Below are 20,695 nucleotides of genomic sequence, written 5' to 3' on the forward strand. Positions count from 1 at the left end.
TATTGTAAGAAAAATTGATAAAGTGGATAAATATTTCACACTAATATCATTGTATACAAAAATATAGTCAGATTATCTATTAATATTTTCTTCTATATATAAAATTTCTTTGAATTAGCAATAATCACACATCCTAAGATTGGAGATTGGAGGACATCCGTGTCTTTAATGTTGGACATAAATAATAGTAAATAAAATCAATATAATAATGTTAATTAATTGGAAACAATTGTTAAATAGTATATTTAAAAGGGATAATAAAGCCAATTAAAATAAACTCTAATACAACTTTTTTTTGGAGTAACTCTAATACAACTTAAAACAGTTACTAAGGCTAGTTGAAATATGACATTAATGTGGTTGAAAACGGAAATTATTTCAAAGAAAAAATTATAAGTTAGAAATCTCGAGTTTTGGATTAATTTTAAAATGAATTTCTAAAAATTACTCAGAAGTATTAACCTTTTAAAATATCCAATCAAAATTATTAAAATATTTTTTTAATTTTCAATAAATTTAAACCAATAATAAAAAAATTTAGACTTAAATGTATTTAAAGTTTCTGCAAACAAGAGTCTATATAATTTTAGGTCTTGCAACAAAATTTGTTACTTTAGATCTTGACAACTAAAAAAATGTCAGATCTACAAAGTAATATTACTACAACAAAATTTGTTAGTTTAGATCTTGACAAATAAAGAGCACTAAAAAAATATCAGATCTACAAAGTAATATTACTACAAAATTTTGTAAAGACTAAAATTAGACAATATCATATTTGTGGAGATTTAAAATATATTTATGTAAAAAAATGTATTGTTAACGTTTCTTCTTATTTTATATGTGAGTGTGAAAACGAAATGAAGGATCGATCTCCATTATTTTTTATTTTTTTTAGAAGTATAACTATTGGAGGAGTCACTATTACAACCTTTGTATTCAATTTACATAGAAAATGGTGAGTGAAACAAAACTGAAGCTTACTATACACAAGCCTAATAAAGTCCTGCACTCCTGCGCTTTTAATCTTTTTTTTTGTTGTTGTAGAAACATCTCCACTAACCCGTAATCAGTACAGACTTTATTCTTTCTTTCTTTTTTTGCAAGATTTTGTTGTATATTAAGAATCCAATTTCATGATATTCTGTTTGTTGCAGACCATGTCCGGCAAAGTAGAAGACTAATGAGTCCTCTGACCGGCAGTCCTTCACAAGCCAATTTAATGATTCCAGTATGTTCTTTTTTGTTGGAATTAAATTGGGATCCTTCTGTTCTTCTGCAATTTACAAGTTTTTGAATAAAATTAATCTGCATCTTTCATTATCACTACAATTTAACTTCCAATACAGATATTGATCATCATCTACTACTATAATATATAGTCGAAGATAGTCAGATACATATTTATACATTCCAGTCATAAGAAAGAAGTATCACATTACTGTTCAGAAGGAGCTTTCAGTTATGCACTCAAACAAACGGGAAAAAAAAAATTGAAATGAATCATGTGAAATTCACATACCAATTAGAAAATGACTCAAGGACTAGGAGATACCTGAGGACACGTATGCACCCAATTGGGAATTTAAAGATATCAAGAAGTAGATTTTTTATGTTATTAACATCATTAATGGCTCCTTTGAGCTTGAATTTCCTTTTCCCGAATGTAACTCCACATATAACTGCGCGCTTGTTACCCATCGTCATGGATAATGACAAGGAATAACGTTAACCTGCTGAAGGAGACATTCTTGTGTTAGCATTATTCAGTAGATCATGTTTGCAGACCCTACTGTCTCTCCTTGATTGCTCAGAACCTGAAATTGAACTGCTGAGACGATGACACTTGTAACAACGGTATGCAGTTGTTCTTGGATGTACTGGAAACTCTTGTTTGCAACCTATGCAGGCTAGTAATTCTTGCCCATTATTTTTTCTTTGGGAAAACAAGGCAACGAGTTGTACAAGTGTAAGTGTTGCTTCCCCAGTATTGATATCTGGGGAAAGAGAGCCTTGAGTTGCAGTTTTGGGAATATAATAATACTTTCTCGTTGTTACAGATTTATCCATTTTTTGAAAATTAGTTTTCTTGCAGGCCAAACATATAGCATATGTATATTGAGCAATTAAGATAAGGCTGCAGGATTGACAACTTTGACCTTTGTAAAAGAAACTTCAAGCGGAGAGATTGCCTCAATCCAACACAACAAAAAAATAAAATATATTTTAGCATTTACAAAGTTACTTAAGTTACATTTACCTCGCTCTTCAAACATTAATCGAATAGAAACTCAATCTAAAACCTATCAAATCCAAAATTTAGGAAATACAAGGATGGTTAGATGACTAAGAAAGAAGAAAAAAAAAATCACAGATTCAATCCTCTTATTAACAAAAAATTAATGAATAATATTAGCCAATAAAAAAAATCCAAAATTTTTGGGTTACAGGTGACAATCGTGATATAAGGAAGAAAGATTTTGAGAATAAATAGAATTTTAGATTGATAAAAGTATATCATAGAAAATAAAACTCTACCTGTAATTAGTGGCACATTTCAATCGCGTTCAACATATGCTTTTATCCATTATTCTCACTCACTAGAACCAGATACTCCTAATTGTTTCTTTAGCTGCCGAAAACTGCATAGACTTTTTCATATTCTTTTTTTATAAATAAGGTCTTGCTAATATAAATCCGTATACTATATGCGATTTTCTATCCTTCTTTTTAGTGCTCTTTACTTTATTTTTAGTGCTCTTTACTTCATTAGTTAACATCATACGAATTTCTTTTAGCTACAAAGGAATATATTTCAATATATTATTAAAATTGTTAATTCCATTTATAAACCTTTTAAATAAAAATTTAAAATATTTTGTGGATTGGCATGAATTTTTGAACAATGCAACTTTTTGGGCGATTCTAACTTTTATAGGAATATTTATAGCGTTTTTTTTTTACAAACCGTTTTATTAATATTTATAAAATTTGAATTTATTAAATTTATTTGAAAAAAGTGTTCTTAATGAAAATGTTGCAAATAATTTTCAAAATATCATATATGATTGGTGGTATAATCGTGGTTATATAGATATTTTTTATGATATATATATCTTTAATTACAAGTATAACAAAATTAGTCAATTCAATTATTTTTTTTATAAACGAATAATTGATGGAATTTCCATTGGAATAGGTATTACATGTTTTTTTTATGGGAGATATTATCAAATATATTGGAGGCGGGCAAATTTCTTTGTATATTTTATATTATATATATATATATTCTATATAGTAATCTTAATACTAAATTGGTGTTTTTTTATTTACTAATATTTAAATTGAAACAAACGAATATTTATTAATATTATTAATATTGAACGTGGTAAAATAAAGGGGTTTAATAACTGAAAAATAAGATTTGAAAGAAGATTCTTTAAATACTAAAATTATGTGTTAAATTTGAATTCTTATATCCATAATTCAAAAAGTTTTTGTAATTATTGCCAAAGAATTGAAATAAAAGATAGTATAAAGTTATGACAATTATTGTATGAGGTCTACTCAATGCTAAATGCAAAGGTGCTAATATTTGTTGCTAATCATAAACCACGGTCACACAAATACACGAACTTTTATGATCACACAAATCAAATCTCCACTAACACGTAATCAGTACTTATTCTATCTTAGGAATTCAATTTTATCATTAATTATTCACTTATTTCTTCTGTCATGAGATAGCTATGATGAATAGCCAATAATATTTTGTCCTGACCTTACCAACCAATTAACAAATGAGAGAATTGTCTTGACAAACTTACATGCTCACAATTTAAAAATTCTTGTAGCAATATCAAATTTCTCTGACGATGATAAATGAGGATCCTGCAATGCGCCAAAGAAAAGAATCCAATTTCATCGTAAAATTACAATCAAGAACAACCCAATTGTGATATATAATGCATTTTGGATGAGTTGGATACACAAAGAAAAGTTGATATAAATTCTTGATGCTACTTCAAAGAGATAACATTTAGAACATTTAGCTCCTTTCACATATCATATCATAGATGATGTAATTTTGGGCATAAAGCACAAATGCTACTAAGTGATAGAATAAGATTATGTGCTTTAGAAATGGAAAAGGAAATCGATTTTAGAGAATCTAAAACTTTTTTTATCGTTGTGATTCACAATTCATATTGATATGCCCTTGCTGTAGTGTGAAGATAACAATGCTCGAATGCAAGAAAACCACATAACAATTTTTTATAATGGTATATATCTTATAGTACATTGGAAGGATAAAATCCACTTAAACAGGATTTTTGAAGATTGTCAGATATTTTACACTCTGCTTAAAAGCTTTAGGCTACTAGATTAGAGACAAAAAATGCATTTATATGAGGTAAAATAATGTTATGACCAATAATGAAGAAGGTTGGCTGCTAGTGAAGACAATTCAATTGTATTTCCGCTAAACAAAATCTTGGATTCATAACACTTAAAAGCAATAGAACCTAAAGAAGACGGAAGCCTACCTGATCAATTTTTCGGTGAAAAATACGTTTCAAGATGCTGTTGGAGAATTTGCTTTGATGGATATTTCCAATTTCCTGATGTAGCTTTTCTAGTAAACCACCATATGTTATTTCAGGATTATCTCTAATTATTTGTGAGAAAAGATAGGTCACAAGACCGTTAAACCTGTTTCCATCAAAAGCCTGCACAGGTTGGTCACAACTCAATTCAAGATGTGAAAGTATCTTTAATTTATTGCATTGCATTACACCAGAGAGAGGGGAGATGAAAATATTTATCCAAGATTCTTACTGCAGTATCAGCAGCCATCTGACCATCTTCACAAGCACTGAGGCAAATAGCAAGTCCACCATTTGTTTGTGTTGTCATAGTTTCTTTACTATGAGGTGGTTTGTTATCCTTCCATTTCCAACTGCCTCTGCAAGCAAGCAAAAGGGACAAATTAGTTGGCTTTCAAGGGGCGAGAGTAAGTTTGGAATAGAAGCATAAAATCAAATGAAAGAAATCATTGAATATGTACTTACTTTTCTTTTTTGCAAAGATACAGAAGATCAAGTGTTGTTCCACTATGACAAGCATCAATAATAGCATGAAGTGTGACACCTTGCTTGAGTGGTTGAACAATGATAGAATTTATTTCATTGTCAGTGATCATTCCTTCTCTCAAAAAATCAACAGGACAAATAGTTTCATCAAGCCCGTCAATTTCATCTCCTTTGCGATCTTCTGGTTGTTGCAAACCATGTCCTGAGAAGTAGAAGACTAATGAGTCCTCTGACTGGCAGTCCTTCACGAGCCAATTTAAGGAATCCAGTATGTTCTTCTTTGTTGGAATTAAATTGGGATCCTTCTGTTCTTCTGCAATTTACAAGTTTTGGAATGAAATTAATCTGTATCTTTCATTGTCACTACTAAAGTTGGCACTTTGTATGCTTGCTTAACATTCATACATTGGGAAAGTTCAGAGCAATCCGCTTTTCTACGAAGCAGGTGTATTTTGCTTTTAAAATTTCTAAAATAGTATAGTTTAGCAAAAAAATTACATGCAATTGGTTCAACCAAAGTCGCAACAATAGCATAATACTAAAGACTTTCAATAGAGATATATTGATCATCTGCTATAATATAGTCGAAGATAGTCAGGTACATATGCATTCTAGTGAGAAGAAGTGTCAAATTGTTGTTCATAAGGAGCTTTGGATTTTATTTTGTTATGCATTCAAACAAACAGAAAACATAAATAAATAAATAAAATTGAAATGAATCGTATACAATCCACATACCAATTAGAAAAGGAGAGAAGGAGATACCTGTAAGGACACGTATGCACCCAATTGGGAATTTAAAGTTATCAAGAAGTAGATTTTTCATGTTATTAACATCATTAATGGTTCCTTCTAGCTTGAATTTCCTTTTCCCGTATGTAACTCCACATATAACTGCACGCTTGTTACCCATCGTCATGGATAATGACAAGGAACAACTAGCTGAAGGTGGCAGCAAAGCTCCATTTGGGTAAGCATTATTCAGTTGATCATGTTTGCAGACTCCACTGTCTTTCCTTGATTGCTCAGAACCTAAAGTTGAATTGGCGACACTATCACATTTATAGCAACGGTATGCATTTGTGATTGTAGGTAATAGAAACTTGCGTTCGCAACCACTGCAGGTAAATTTTGCTTCCCCAGCACGCTTTGAACTATTCATCTTAGAAGAAAAAAGGCAACGAGTTGTACTAGTGTTTGCGGGGAAAGGAACATTCTTTCTCCGTGATCCAGTTTTATGTTTACCATTCATTTTTTGAAAATTAGTTTTCTCTATAGGCCAAACGTGTAACCAACGACAAGGATATATAGAGGAGACTAGTTTTCACTTTTCATCTATCTATGTGCATGCATGGGCTTCCATTGATAAGAAAAGCCAAATTAAATGAGGAATCCATTCCCGCTGTCTTCTCGGGTCTCAGACAACTCTATTGCCAATCCAAAAGTTGAATACGAGACAAGACTAATGATGTAAAGAAGAAAGACTGAAAAATTAGTATTTATCATAGAAAAATTATCACTCTACCTTTTATTAGTGGCACATCTTTTTTGCGTCCAACATAAGCTTTTACCCATTGTTCTCGCTACTTAATCAGGAACCAGATGCTCCTAACTGTTTCTTTAGCTGCCCAAAACTGCATCCACTTTCCTGTCTGTCCATATTCTTTTTATACTTGCATTGAAGATTTTGTTTTGCACAAACCTTCAATGCAAATATAATTAGTACTTACCGTTTTTCTATCACCCCGAAGAAGAAATCACTTGTCCTTTAATATTTCAATTATCAACTCACATTTTGTATGTACCAAAAAAAAAACTCACATTTTGCATTCACCGAAAGGCCAAAACACTGTGTTTGGCATGCGAAAGATTTTTTTTACGCATGCATGCAAAAGATTAAACATTTGACTTATTTATGATATTTCATTCATTCAATACTAAGGTTTTCTTATCAATCATTCAATCCTAGGTTATTATTTATATTATTTGTTAAGTATAATTAATAAAGCATGACTCAGTTAGATACTCTAAATTTTTGCATTAATTATTTAATTGTTACTTTCATATACTAGACTATATTACGGGTTTAGAAAGACAATTTTTTATACACTTTTCTCTTTTAATCTTCGTAACTCTTTATTTTCATTGATCTTAATAACTACTTTTCATAACGTTTCCTTTTATACCTATCAATTTCCTTAGCGTTTAGACTCGTTCATTTCTAACTATTTTCTCAATCTTCATAAATTTTCATTATAGAGTTTAATTTATATAAATCAATAAGATTTCAATTGTTATACAAACCGACCGCAAAGAAGTATTCCCTCCATCCCATTACAATCGTCCCATTATAATTGTCTTTCTAAGTAATTTTACATATACAAAAAGAAATTAATAAATAGATAAAAAAATTAAATTTTAGAAAATCAACTTTATCATCATTAATTCATTTTTTGTTTTTATAGTCATATTTTTAATGAACAAATGTTAACTAATGCTTTTAAGGTATTAGTTAAAAACTAGAAGGAAAAAAGTTTTTATTAAATTGCTCAAAATTACAATGCTCATGATTATTTTTAGGCTCTCCTATAATTTTTACACTAAATATTTTTTCATTTTAGTTCTTTAATCAATATTCTAACACACTAATTTCAAACCCTTATTAATATTATAAGAAATATAAGTAAAAAAAATATAATTAATGTTATATTAAAAAGATAAAATGACAATTATTTGATGACAACTTTTTTATTTTTACATAACGATTGTTATGTGAAGGAGACGGAGATAGTACAGTATACTCACTATATATATACGGGCCTAAATTGCGTATACATATGTTCTGATGTTCATATTTCATTTGGTGTAATTGGGGAATACACTCGTTAGTTTAGTACCTAGTTCAAGATGAAAGCCCCAGGCACACTATTACAGCAGTGTTGTGGATAAAAGAAAACAATACAGTACTGAATATCGGTTTCTATACGAATGAACGGGGCAATGTACGACAAATCGACAATACAACATACGAGGTGAAATTAATAAAAAATAACACGATACAATCTATAATTGAGTATTCCATCAACCTCCAAATCCTGGCTTTTTTCTTCTAGATCATCTGTTTTTACTATCTTTGGAATATCATTCAGCTGCCAAAGCTAAAATCTCTGCAGTTGTGACAAGTACAAACGATAACAAGTGTAAATCATATTGGTAATAGATTCTTCTGGAAAGGGTAAATCATATTGGAATCTCTCCCCCTCGCATTTCCCACCTTTAGTAACTTCAATTTTTTTGTTTTGTCTTTTTAATATATATATATATATATATATATATATATATATATATATATATATTGGTCTATGCAGTATGACTGCTTTTTTGCTCATCACTTGGTTCTTGAGTAACTGTATAAAACCAAATTAGGAAGTTTGAAATATTAGAATAATGCTCTCCCCTCAGTTTGGAAGAGAAGATCATAATTAGGAGACAAGATAACAGAAACCATTCTAATCAAACCAATCTACAGAGAATCAGCAATTACCAGTCTATAGACAGCCAGCATTCGGGGATCCACAGTCCAACACATTGACTTGACCAGAGATTTTTGCCTTAGAAGCTGGACACATGAATCCAACAGAATCTGGTTGTATTTCAGAATTAACAGCATCATGGTCAAACTCTATTCCACACCATACACACACAGTTGTAAGCTGATTTCTGCCACCAATATTTAGCATAACTTCTTGTGATTCAAACTGAACTGGGGATGCATACGTCCCTTCCACCACTGTGTTATTTCTCAATTCAGTTGGTACATCAGGAAAAAATCATACTCAACAATATCTATTTCATCAAATCTCAATTCCTGGAACCCCTTGACATTATCATGTTCATGATCAACACTGCAAAACTGTTTTCCTCCCTGTCAATGAGCAACAAGAAGAATTTTTCAAGGTGAAGTTCAGCACTACCAACCAGTTGAGACGCATCATGGCTGGGTAGTAGCTAATTGATCATAAGAGAATTTGAAGTTAATGATGCTAGATTCCAATAATCATAATTAGCTTTCAGCAAGAGTTCAACTAAAGAAAGAGCCAAAAACAAGAAATGTACTAGACAAAGGTTGTTTCAAGTGCACAAGCACATGGTTATCACCTGGTAATTAGAACTCTCATCAAATCTCCCGTACACATCAAATTTAAGAAAAGCACAAGATATGGCAGGGTTGTTAACAGGGCATTTAAGATATGCAAGCATTTTTTAGTCTCAGAAAGAATAAAAGGCAGGTTAGACCTACAATTCCTTCAACTCCCCAAATAAAGAAATTTGTTATTTTTCTCTTTCAAGATACATGATATGTTAAGGAATGATGAGAAAGAATAATATATTAAAATCCACATGGAAAGCCAGCATTGGATTCAGAAACAATGGACATGTTACTCAATCTACAATTAATAAACAAAGAAGTGTGCTTCTGTAATTCATGTGTTCATTTAGAGGACACAGATGCTGAAAGAGCAAATGACTAAAAGCATGTTTGGATTAAAGTTTGTAAACCAGTTAAATTTTAAAGTATCCCAAGTCTTACTTCTCCAAAACTTAGTTTTCAGACAAAATTTTATGCCCAAACATACTTTTGAAGGTAACCAAACCTAATCGCAAACTGATTTTACTCTCAAACATATTTTTGAAACCATATTTTTGAAACTATCCCAACGGAAATCCAAACATGCCCTAAGACTGTTGCATTGAGTAGCAATATAGCAGGTTTAAGTGAGATAGTTACGGATGAAAAAAATATACATACTCAGTGTTGCACAGAAGCAATAACAATAGTGTGAAAAACACACTAAAGGATCAAAATTCACTACAGAACAATAACTGCTCAGACAACAAAACTGGTTTACAAAACCGCATGTGTTGTTGAAATCAGGAATATGTGCCAACTGGCAAGAGCTTTGTAAATAATGAAAAATTACAGTAATGGTTGAATACAAAATGAAACCAGAATACATTCAGAGACACAGATGAAAATTAGCACAGTAGTCCACATCCCATGCATGTGCATGCACATACAGAAGACCTCAAATTAATCACTTTCTAAGAGGACCTTGATATAATATGTGTAGGACTATTCCCTCAGTTTTTCAACATATATGGAACCCTGAAAATAAAGGCATCCATAGGTTATGCTTTATACCTCATCAGAGTTGAATGCAGGTAAACAACCCAAAGATTGTTCTGTGGATATAGAGGAGTTAAAATCCCAAGAGTGTACCACATTTTCTTCAGAGGCTGGCCTTACCATCTCTTGGACATTAGTGCTAACAGTAACAGGTACATCCTTCAAGCCATTTAAACTAAATTCCAACTCACTCTTGTTACTGATGCCTTCATCAAGTATAAATTGACCCTTAGTATTAGCACATACAGAATTTTCACTCTTTTCAGATTCTGGTATTATGTGATGTTCAGATAAAGGAAGTAAACAGTTTTGAGAATTGTCATCCAAATCCATCCCAGACTGATCCAGTTCCTCAATAGTCAATGGCACATCATCTTTTACCTAAGAAGTCTCAGGTGCATTAACATCTTGGTTATTTACAGATAACAAACCCATGTTATCCAGAAAAGTAACCATCTTTACATCAATCGCATGGTTATCATCGTCAATTTCCTCTACTTTTTCATCCAAATCATGATCCACATTTTTTCCAGTCATGCTATCTTCCATTTGCTGTTCACTGACTGGAGACTCAGAGTTTCCATCTTGATCTAAGTAACCAACAGCATCTGAACCAGGAATCCTATTCAGTTTAGCTGAACTATGGGGTTCAGTGACAGTATCCTCCATAATAGAGTTCTGAGCAATTTCAATGAGGGCATCCATCTTAGATATCCTTAAAGGAAAGTCCTCCCTGACTGGAGACTTGTCGTCTGTCCCCTGGACATTTGGCTGACCCGGTGAATCTTCAACTTTCCTCACATAATTCCTAACATGGATCCCCACATGACCATTGTAGCGACGCCTTTCAAGAAACACCTTATGACAGAACTGGCACTCAAACTTGCCATCCTTAATTATAACTCCATCTCCAACAGACGAACCAAGCCGGTACCGCCTTGTCGTCCTCTGGTGAAAGGACAACAGGTGCTGCAAGTACAAATCCTTCTCATTGAAGCTCATGTTGCACTTGCGACATTCCAACAGGTCATGAATCTGCACATCCGCAAGATTTTCAATCCCCAACAAGGCAACCTCCTTCACTCGCTCATTTGCAGCAGACAAACCAGACACAGCCATGTTCACAGCAACAATCTGCATCTCATCTTGATGCTCCTTGGTAACAGCTGCAGACTGCACCACAAGCAAACACAGCCCATAAATCTCCACAAAAACATTTAACATATTTGCATCCTCTAAAGTGAGGATACACACTTCAGAGAGGATAAAGTGCAATAATAATAACCATTAATTAAGAAATCAACAGTTAAGATTGTAACTAATTCTAATCAACGATTGTAAGTGCACTTTATCCTCTAAACTGCTTAGAGAGCTAAATCATTTACAAATAGACAATACGTGTACTAACATTATCGGCAGACAATTTGTGTTCTTGCACTACATTTTCAGTCCTCCGACTAATTTGCAACTGTGCATCACCATTACCCAAAAGAGACTGCAGATAGGAAGAAACCTCTTTGCAAGACACAAAATGCTGTCCACTGGGGCTGCGGGGGCGGGGGAATATGAAACACACAAACACAATAAGCCCAAAGGAACAAAAATAGCAAGAAAAGAAAATGAGCGAGTGAGAAAGGAAGAAGAAAACCTAATGTATCTGCGGCAATAGATCCATGCGCGACCATCCTTTCTCTTCAAACCGAGGAGAATCTTCCAGCTAAGCGGCAAGACGTCGCCGAAATCCGCAGAGTCGACGATCCTGCGCTTCTTCCTCCGGCTCCCCCACTGGCCCGGCAAGTCCCTCAGAAACCCTAACAGCTCCTCTTCGTTGTGCAAACCCTCGGTGCGTCTCTTGAGTTCCTCGGCGAAGGGGTCTTGGGAGTTGGCCAACAGTTGGAGATCGACAGAGACGCCGTTTTGGTTAACAATGTCGATGCCGCGGTAGCAGTCATCCAAGTGGACTTTGACTTTGGGATTTCTGCCACGCTTCCTCTGGATTCTCGGTTGGGGGAGGGAAGGGGGAGCGAGTTCGACTTGGTCGAAATTGGGGTCGTCTCTGATGAACTGTTTGAGGTAGTCGATGATGAGGCGGTTCTCGGCGTTTTCGGGGTCGTGGGCGGGGAGGGGAGGGAGCTTGGGGGAAGGGAGGAGGCCGGCGAGGCGGCGGCGGCGGGCGGTAGGGGAGGAGTGGGGGAGGGAGTAGGTCTGGCGGTGGGAGCCGGTGCTCTGGTTGAAGAGGGCGGGGTCGATCTTGGGAGTGAGGAGATCATGGGTGGAGCATAGAGAGGAGAGAGAAAGAGCGAGGAGCTCTGAGTGAGAGAGAGTGGTGGAGTCTATGCACGCAAGGGACTCCAACTTCAATGATGCTTCCATTTTTCCAATTACATGGCCCCCGAACCTCTCTCCCTCCCTCTTTTCTTCCTTTCTCTCTTTCACTGCTCTCTGTGCCTCTTCCTTTTTTCACACTTCACGGACTTTACTACACTTCTTTAATCACTTTAATCACTTATATATGCATTTTATCAGTATTTAGTATACTGATTAATTTATAATATAAGAAGAAGAAAATACCAATTTACGAATTATATTTAATTAAATTAATCTTAATTAAAAATGAACTTTTTTTTCAACTTTATATTAAGAATAAAAAAATTTATTAAAACTAAAATTTCAATTAAATAAAAAATATTTTAAAAATAATAAAATGAGATAAAATTAGTTAAAAAATTTTATAATCTAAAGAGGAGGAAGTTAACACATCATACTATTTAATGTTATTAATACAGTACTTTTATAAAATATAAATAAATATTTTTTTAAATGGTATTAAATATAATATATTTATTAAGTTTAATAAATGAAATATAAGTTTATAAAAAGAAATGTGTGTACTTATAATGTAAATATCTTTTATATTATCATTTAATCATTAGATATATATATATATAGATACACGTAAGTTTACTAAATTTTATATTAATTATTTTTTAAATAATTTTAATTAGTTGATAATTTAAAACTTTTATATTACCTGCTCATTAATAATTATTAAACTCTAAATTTATCAAACATATTATTTTAAAAGAGTGATAAAACTTTAAAAATAATTCTCATAATATTATCCATTAACATATTATATCAAACAAGTTTTAAAATAGATTTATATTGATAACCAGAAATATGAAATTAATGCATCATACTTCTCTCACTTCTTATTTCCACATTCAAAGGCATTTTCAAAGAAATGGAAGTTACTTCCTAAAACAATTATTTATTTTCACTCTTTTCTTCCACATTTCACTCCTTAAATTAGAATCAAACATGGTCATAGAATGATCAAGTTAACAATTGAAGAGAGCACAATGAGATTGAGGAGAAAAAAAAGGTGACTGAGAAAAGAGAAGTCATCACTATTACTAGCTCAAGAGAGATAGATCTCTCTTTGTGGATTTTGTCTAAAAATATGGGTTTTTCATTCTAAAATTTAATCGGGGACAATTTTGTAAAAAATGGATTCATTTCAAATATCTACAATTGTTTATTTTGAGAACTAGCTTTTATTCTTTAATTTATTCTTTTTTTTTTTTGCAAATGAAACTAGACATTCATGCTAGGATGGAGTAAAACTATATTTTGTGACTCAATTTAACTTGTGATGTTTATTTATTTTTCTGCAATAGAAAATCACCTAAAAATATTCTCCCAAATTTGGGACAAATGTGTTTGAATCCATGAATATTCTTCTGCAATAGGAAATCACCTAAAAATATTCTCCCAAATTTGGGACAAATGTGTTTGAATCCATGAATATTCTTCTACAACCTAAGAAATGATAGTTAGTAAATATCATATTTTGGACTTGGGTTCCAATGCCAAAATTTTACATTAGGCTCAAAAAGGGTGTAAGGGATGCATTCATTCACAGGATGACTTTTTGGCTAAGTAGTTGAATAAAATAACAAACAAAGCCTTTATCATCTTCACATCATACATGCATTTCAAGCAATCCAAGAATCATGCAAAATCAGAAAATTAAAACCAATTATTCTCTCACAATTTAAAGATCACACAACTCACCGGTTTTCATTGAAGTATGAAAGTTCTCATTCCATGCTTTTATGTCAGAAATGCTAACCTTTTCACTCTTGTATTGTTAGTTCACACTCCATCACATACACTGACACTTGCTTGCACAAGAATAAGCAATTCACAAAAATACTCATTAGTACATAGTTAGTTTCACTCATGCAATCGATTCACTAAAAATGTGATACAACCATAACTTCCTACTTCTCTATCATTAATGACTGAATTTAAACTACTAAAATTAAACTGTTGAGATTAAACTATCCTAAATGCAAGAAATTAAAACGAACGAAAATAAAAACAAAACAAAAAAAATAAAGAAAAAAAATCTTAATCAAAATGGGTCTCAATCCTATGTGAGCCTTGGATCCTAAGCTTCTTGAGTAATAGTGATGTCCGCAATATAATCATCATCAGCTCGAGCATCTGCAACATCATCATTAAGAGCACTAGAGGTGTCTCCCCCCGATAGAGGGAAGCTGGACTCCTGGCCAAGCAACTTGTATAGGCATTTGGTCGCTTCTTATCACTTCACTCATGCAAGACATTCCTACAGTTTTCTTAACCTTTTAGAGCTAAGGCAAGCACACATTATTATTGAAATAAATTGAACACAACTATCCTAAGAAATAACAAAAAAACACACAATGCAATTAACTAAAATAAAATAAAGTAAGAAATCCTAGGTTGTCTCCCAGTAAGCACTTCTTTAATGTCATTAGCTTGACAGGTCATATGTCTTCAAGGTGGCATAAGAGTCACATAGAACACATCTTCCTCGCACTTTTGCCTCTTAGCTAGAGAGACTCCATGAAACTCATGTATCCCGGAAACACATTCCATATCATTGCAAGAGAAGTGTTGGTGTTCAAGGAGAAAATGACACTTAAAGATTTATCACATCCTACATGTCTTTCTTCCTTGCCAATCAGTTGATGAGGAGGGGTATTGACTTGGAGAATGCTTTTTTTTTTTTTTTAATTTCTACTTGTGAACACTTCTTCTATTGTTGTTGTGTTCTCTCCTCATATTTTTCTTCTTTTTCTTTTGAATCATACTCTTCTACAAGACTTTTGTCATGAGCTTTAACCTCTACAAATTTTTCTTCCCTTGTGACTAAAAAGGATAATTCAGCCATTTCCTTTGCTAGCTTACCAACTTGAATCTCCAGATTTTGAATTGCGTGTTGATTGACTTTGAAGTTAGCTTCAGATGTTTCCATGAATTGCATCCACACGTTCTCAATATTAGAAAGTCTTTATTCTTCATATTGATTCTAAGGTTGTAACTCTTGCTCCTACCAAAAAAAATTCATGGAGTAGAGATGACAACTATCATTGAAATGCTCTCCTCCACAAAAATCAAAATTTGCCGGTTGTGGGTGACTAACCCCTAATTGAATGATTTCAACATACTCAGATAACCTATTTAATTGGTTACTAAGAAGCCTTTGATGTCTGAGCATACCACTCAAAATATCTTCCATGGATCAAGTTCTTCCAAGGTTTTACCCTGCAAGCATAAACTCACAAGAAAAATATATCCTTCTTCTTTTTTTATGATCATTTAAATTTGAAAAATTAAGGAAAAATAACAATTAAAAACAAAATATCCAAAATACCAAGTACAAAGAACAAAGTCCCCAGCAACAACACCAAAAACTTGTAGATGAATTGGCAAATGCATCAATGCGTCCCAGGTAGTAAAGTTAAAACGAAAGTCCGAGTGTCGAATCCACAATAACTTTGTTTGTACTTAGGTAGATGGATATTTTATTAATAAAAGAAGTTAAAGAAAATTGACTTGAAAAAGTTATGAGAAAAATGATAATTTAAATTGGAAGAAAATTAAATCAATCAGGAGGAGAAATTAAACAAGAATTTAAATTAATTAATTAAAGACAGAAAGGATGAGAAAATCCAATATTATTGTAGAAGAAAATTCAGAAGATGAGAATGTTGAAAAATTAGTTTTCATTTCTTAATTAGTCTCACTTTTTAAATTAGTCATTCTCTTTTGAGTTTTATTTTACTCACTAAGTATCATAAATTCATTACTTTTAATATTTTCTACACAAAAACTTAAATAATGTTAATTTAACAATTATTTACCCAAAAATAAAATTAAGATAAAAATTATAATTTTTTTTATAATTTAACCCTGAAATATATTCATTATTAGCTTGACACTCTAGCTACACCAAACATTTAAGGTAATCACGGGTCAATTTCTTGTGATGTAGGCCAACCTTAAATTTTATCGAAGAGTGTGATTTTTTTGTCTTTAGTATTTGTCTTTATATAAAACGCCCATGCTTGTATCAAATAAAATTCAAGTATATTCATAAAAGAAAGGTTAAATTACGCATTTAGTCCTTATAGTTTTATGATTCTTACATTTTTAGTTCCTATAGTTTGAAAGTGGTCTTTTTAGTCCCTATAATTTATATTTTAATTCTCTTTTAGTTCCTGTAGTTTAAAAATATTCTTTTTAGTCTTTATAACTTGTATTTTAATTCTCTTTTAGTCCCTATATATAATTTGAAAACTATAGAAACTAAAAAAATAAAAATTATAAAAGTATATGGATTAAAAAGATCACTTTCAAAATTATAAGGACTAAAAAAGAATTATAATATAAATTATAAGGACTAAAAAGACCACTTTAAAATTATAAAAACTAAAAAAATAAGAATTATAGGAACCAAATGAATAATTTAACCTAAAAGAAAATTAAGTAAAATAAAATAGCAATTCTCCTCGAGTCGTATATATCCTGCTCCTTGTTAGACTGAGACCGAGTGTTGTGAGAAAATTATTTTCGAGAGAAAAATCTTCATTCTGTCGGTGAGTTATATTTATTGACGTAGAGGCTTATCATCTTCATCTTCATTGTTCACTGAAGAAAAGAAAAACCAAAGATGAGCTATAACGAGGAGAGAAAACCGCACGCTGTGTTGACTCCATATCCAGTTCAAGGCCATGTGAACCCTTTGTTAAAACTAGCGAAGCTGCTTCACCTGAGAGGCTTTTACATAACCTTTGTTCACACTGAGTACAACTACAAACGCTTGCTCAAATCAAGGGGTCCTAATGCCCTTGATGGCCTACCAGATTTTAGATTTGTGAGCATCCCAGATGGCCTTCCTCCCTTGGATGATGCTAATGTTACTCAGCACGTACCCTCTCTCTGTGACTCTATCAGAAAGAACTTCCTCAAACCCTATTGCAACCTTGTGCGTTCACTTAACCACTCTGCCACTGAGCATGGGGGTACCATACCCCCAGTTACTTGCTTGGTCTCTGACGGTTGCATGCCCTTTACTATACAAGCTGCTCAACAACTTGGACTCCCTAACCTTATCTTTTGGCCTGCTAGTGCCTGTTCATTCTTGTCTATCATCAACTTTCCCACTCTAGTTGAGAAAGGTCTCACACCACTCAAAGGTATCAACTGTTATTTCTTACTATTTATTCAGTAGATTTTTTTAGAAATTTATTTATCTTTTTATAATATTTTAAAAAAAATTATAGATACATTAATTATTTCTTTTTTTATATACTCTTACTTAATTATTTTTTCTTTAAACATTAATAAAAAATAATTAAACGTATAAAGAGATAAAAATAATAATTTTAGAGTGATGATATAATTACTTAACAGATTTAATATGATTAATTAAATTTATTATTTTTTTAAGAGAGGTGAATTAATTAAAAAAAATTATAATTAAGATAAGAGAGAATGTTTGTTTACTTAGATAAACACTTATCTATAATCCATAGACATTAATTTGAAGGAGAAAAAAGACAACAAGTCAAAAATTAAAATTAGAAAAAACTGTTTGTTTGATAAAAACAGTTTTTAGTTAGTTTAAAATGTAAATAGCTACTGGGATTGGGTGTGCGTTGCCTGTTACCATTTTTTTTCTTTTTGTCGATCGGTAGATATTTGTTCCTTACATATGATATCGGTGAGCCTTGCTTGCCGCTGTAGAAAGGAGCCTCACTCAATTCGAGTATGCATTCAATTACTTACTTCCTTAATCTCATTCATCATCTTTGCAAATTTCCTAATTATTATTCACTCATATCTATAACTTTTTCAACATTAGTGTCATAATCGAATCAGATCCTTAACATTTATCCATCAAATAATATTATTACCTCATCACACCAAAAATCTGCATCAGTTTAGATAAAAAATGTTAGGTTCTATAGTGATAAGAAATTTTATATATGATGTCATAGTAGAGAATAATGATTTTGGATCTTAGTTTTAAATTTTAGTTGCAGTATTTTAAATTAATTATTTAAAAATTAATATAATACTAACATTTGTTAACAAAAATCTAAAGAAAAAATTAAAATAAAACTTTTAAAAATATAAAAAATCAAAATAAAAAAATTTAAAAGTATAAAAGATAAAAATGAAACTTTTAAAAACATAAAAAATCAAAATAAAACTTTTAAAACTTATGATAATAAAATAAAAAAAAAATACTAAAATATAATAAATCAAAATTAACATTCAACCTAAATTTAATGGAATTTGGATGATGAATTGATTGATAAGTAAAGTATAATTGTTTTTAAAATAAGAAACTGAAAAAGGAATCAAGCAAGCTTGAGTTTTTCCTATTAAGATAAAATCAACTTATTATACGGTTCAACTTTTAGAGAAGTTAGATATTTATGCGTATATTTATGTAATAACATTAATTCATGCATGGAGCTTTAATATAAGCTATTGTCTTTTGTGTTTATGATATATATATATGTAGATGAGAGTTATATGAGAAATGGGTATTTGAACTCAAAAGTGGACTGGATTCCTGGAATGAAGAACTTCCGGCTGAAGGACATACCTGACTTCATAAGGACAACGGATCTAAATGATGTGATGTTGCAATTTTTCATTGAAGTTGCAAATAAAGTTCAGAGAAACTCCACTATTCTTTTCAACACTTTTGACGAACTTGAGGGTGATGTTATGAATGCTCTATCTTCCATGTTCCCTTCTCTTTATCCAATTGGTCCTTTCCCTTTACTTTTAAATCAAAGTCCACAAAGCCACTTGGCATCTTTAGGTTCCAATCTTTGGAAGGAAGATCCAGAGTGTCTTGAATGGCTTGAATCCAAGGAATCTGGATCCGTTGTTTATGTGAATTTTGGCAGCATCACAGTTATGTCTGCAGAACAACTCTTGGAGTTTGCTTGGGGTTTGGCCAACAGCAAGAAACCCTTTTTGTGGATCATTAGGCCTGACCTTGTCATTGGTGGATCCGTGATTTTGTCATCTGAGTTTGTGAATGAAACAAGAGACAGAAGCCTAATAGCAAGTTGGTGTCCACAAGAGCAAGTGCTGAACCATCCTTCAATTTGTGGATTCTTGACTCATTGTGGATGGAACTCAACTACTGAAAGTGTTTGTGCTGGAGTGCCAATGTTGTGTTGGCCATTTTTTGCAGATCAGCCAACAAACTGTAGATATATCTGCAATGAATGGGAGATTGGGATTCAAATTGATACAAATGTGAAAAGAGAGGAGGTGGAGAAGCTGGTGAGTGAATTGATGGTAGGAGAGAAGGGAAAGAAGATGAGAGAAAAGACCATGGGGTTAAAGAAGAAGGCAGAGGAGGCCACCAGGCCCAGTGGGTGTTCATACATGAACTTGGACAAAGTAATTAAGAAGGTGTTGCTTCATTAGACATTGTTAGATTGAAGGTTTTTTTTTTCTTTTTCATAATGCTTTAATTTACTATGATAGTTCGTTGATCTTCTCTAGAATTTCTGCATTGTAGAAATAGTGCCCTGGTTACAGGTGCTAGTTTGTGGCATGTAATATGTAAGTCTTGGCATTTCAATCAGTGATTTTTTCCTGTCTTTAGCTTAATTGGTGCGCAATATAAAAAAGAAATAGAAACAGCAGCAACTAAAACGGAAAGCAAGACAAGGCCCAGCTCATGAATTTGTCACCGCTACTAGAAATTATTAGTTGATCTAGCTAATCAGCTGTCCAGTCCTCAATTAATATTTATATAAATTAAATAATTAGTAATATTTAATTATTTGTCAGATAAAGATTAATAGGATAAGAAGCATAATTATTTAAGACTATCTACTTTTATTTTAATGTATATAGTTAAATACCATTTCAAAATTTAAGTAAAATTATCTTAATAGTAAAGTTTCAAATGAAAGAAACATTTTTTTTCTTCTAAAAACTAAATGATCGATATATATTTATTAAGAACAACTCAAGCACAAGTTGTGCCCAAATGTCAGTACAAAGTACACATAATGCTACAATGCTATATGCTTTGCAA

General features: G+C 32.1%; 2 protein-coding genes and 1 pseudogene across 8 annotated transcripts; 1 reads left to right on the plus strand and 2 right to left on the minus strand.

The window, feature by feature from the left end:
- Window positions 1-918: 918 nt before the first annotated feature.
- On the minus strand, window positions 919-6,573 carry LOC100796278 (metacaspase-2-like). 6 transcript variants are annotated; one of them, XM_041009453.1, is made up of 6 exons: window positions 5,859-6,561; window positions 5,073-5,406; window positions 4,840-4,966; window positions 4,548-4,730; window positions 3,828-3,891; window positions 919-1,276 (listed from the first exon to the last, which is right to left on the minus strand). In XM_041009453.1, exons 1-5 carry the CDS (start codon window positions 6,343-6,345, stop codon window positions 3,832-3,834), a joined length of 1,191 nt encoding a protein of 396 aa, XP_040865387.1. In that variant the 5' UTR covers window positions 6,346-6,561; the 3' UTR covers window positions 919-1,276; window positions 3,828-3,831. The 6 variants fall into 6 exon arrangements, with proteins under 6 accessions (XP_040865387.1, XP_040865384.1, XP_040865385.1 ...); XM_041009450.1 differs by lacking the exon at window positions 919-1,276 and adding an exon at window positions 1,296-1,997; XM_041009451.1 differs by lacking the exon at window positions 919-1,276 and adding an exon at window positions 1,297-1,828.
- A 1,358-nt stretch (window positions 6,574-7,931) lies between these two features.
- LOC100820612 (uncharacterized) lies at window positions 7,932-12,761 on the minus strand (annotated as a pseudogene). The gene is made up of 5 exons (XR_005888766.1): window positions 11,930-12,761; window positions 11,690-11,828; window positions 10,297-11,454; window positions 8,638-9,018; window positions 7,932-8,500 (listed from the first exon to the last, which is right to left on the minus strand). The product of XR_005888766.1 is annotated as an uncharacterized protein (transcript).
- A 4,396-nt stretch (window positions 12,762-17,157) lies between these two features.
- Window positions 17,158-20,262, plus strand: LOC100785521 (7-deoxyloganetin glucosyltransferase). The gene is made up of 2 exons (XM_003545633.5): window positions 17,158-17,813; window positions 19,151-20,262. Exons 1-2 carry the CDS (start codon window positions 17,288-17,290, stop codon window positions 20,074-20,076), a joined length of 1,452 nt encoding a protein of 483 aa, XP_003545681.1. The 5' UTR covers window positions 17,158-17,287; the 3' UTR covers window positions 20,077-20,262.
- Window positions 20,263-20,695: the final 433 nt, after the last annotated feature.

This window comes from Glycine max, chromosome 15 (genome assembly GCF_000004515.6).
Source record: "Glycine max cultivar Williams 82 chromosome 15, Glycine_max_v4.0, whole genome shotgun sequence".
NCBI lineage: Eukaryota > Viridiplantae > Streptophyta > Magnoliopsida > Fabales > Fabaceae > Glycine > Glycine max.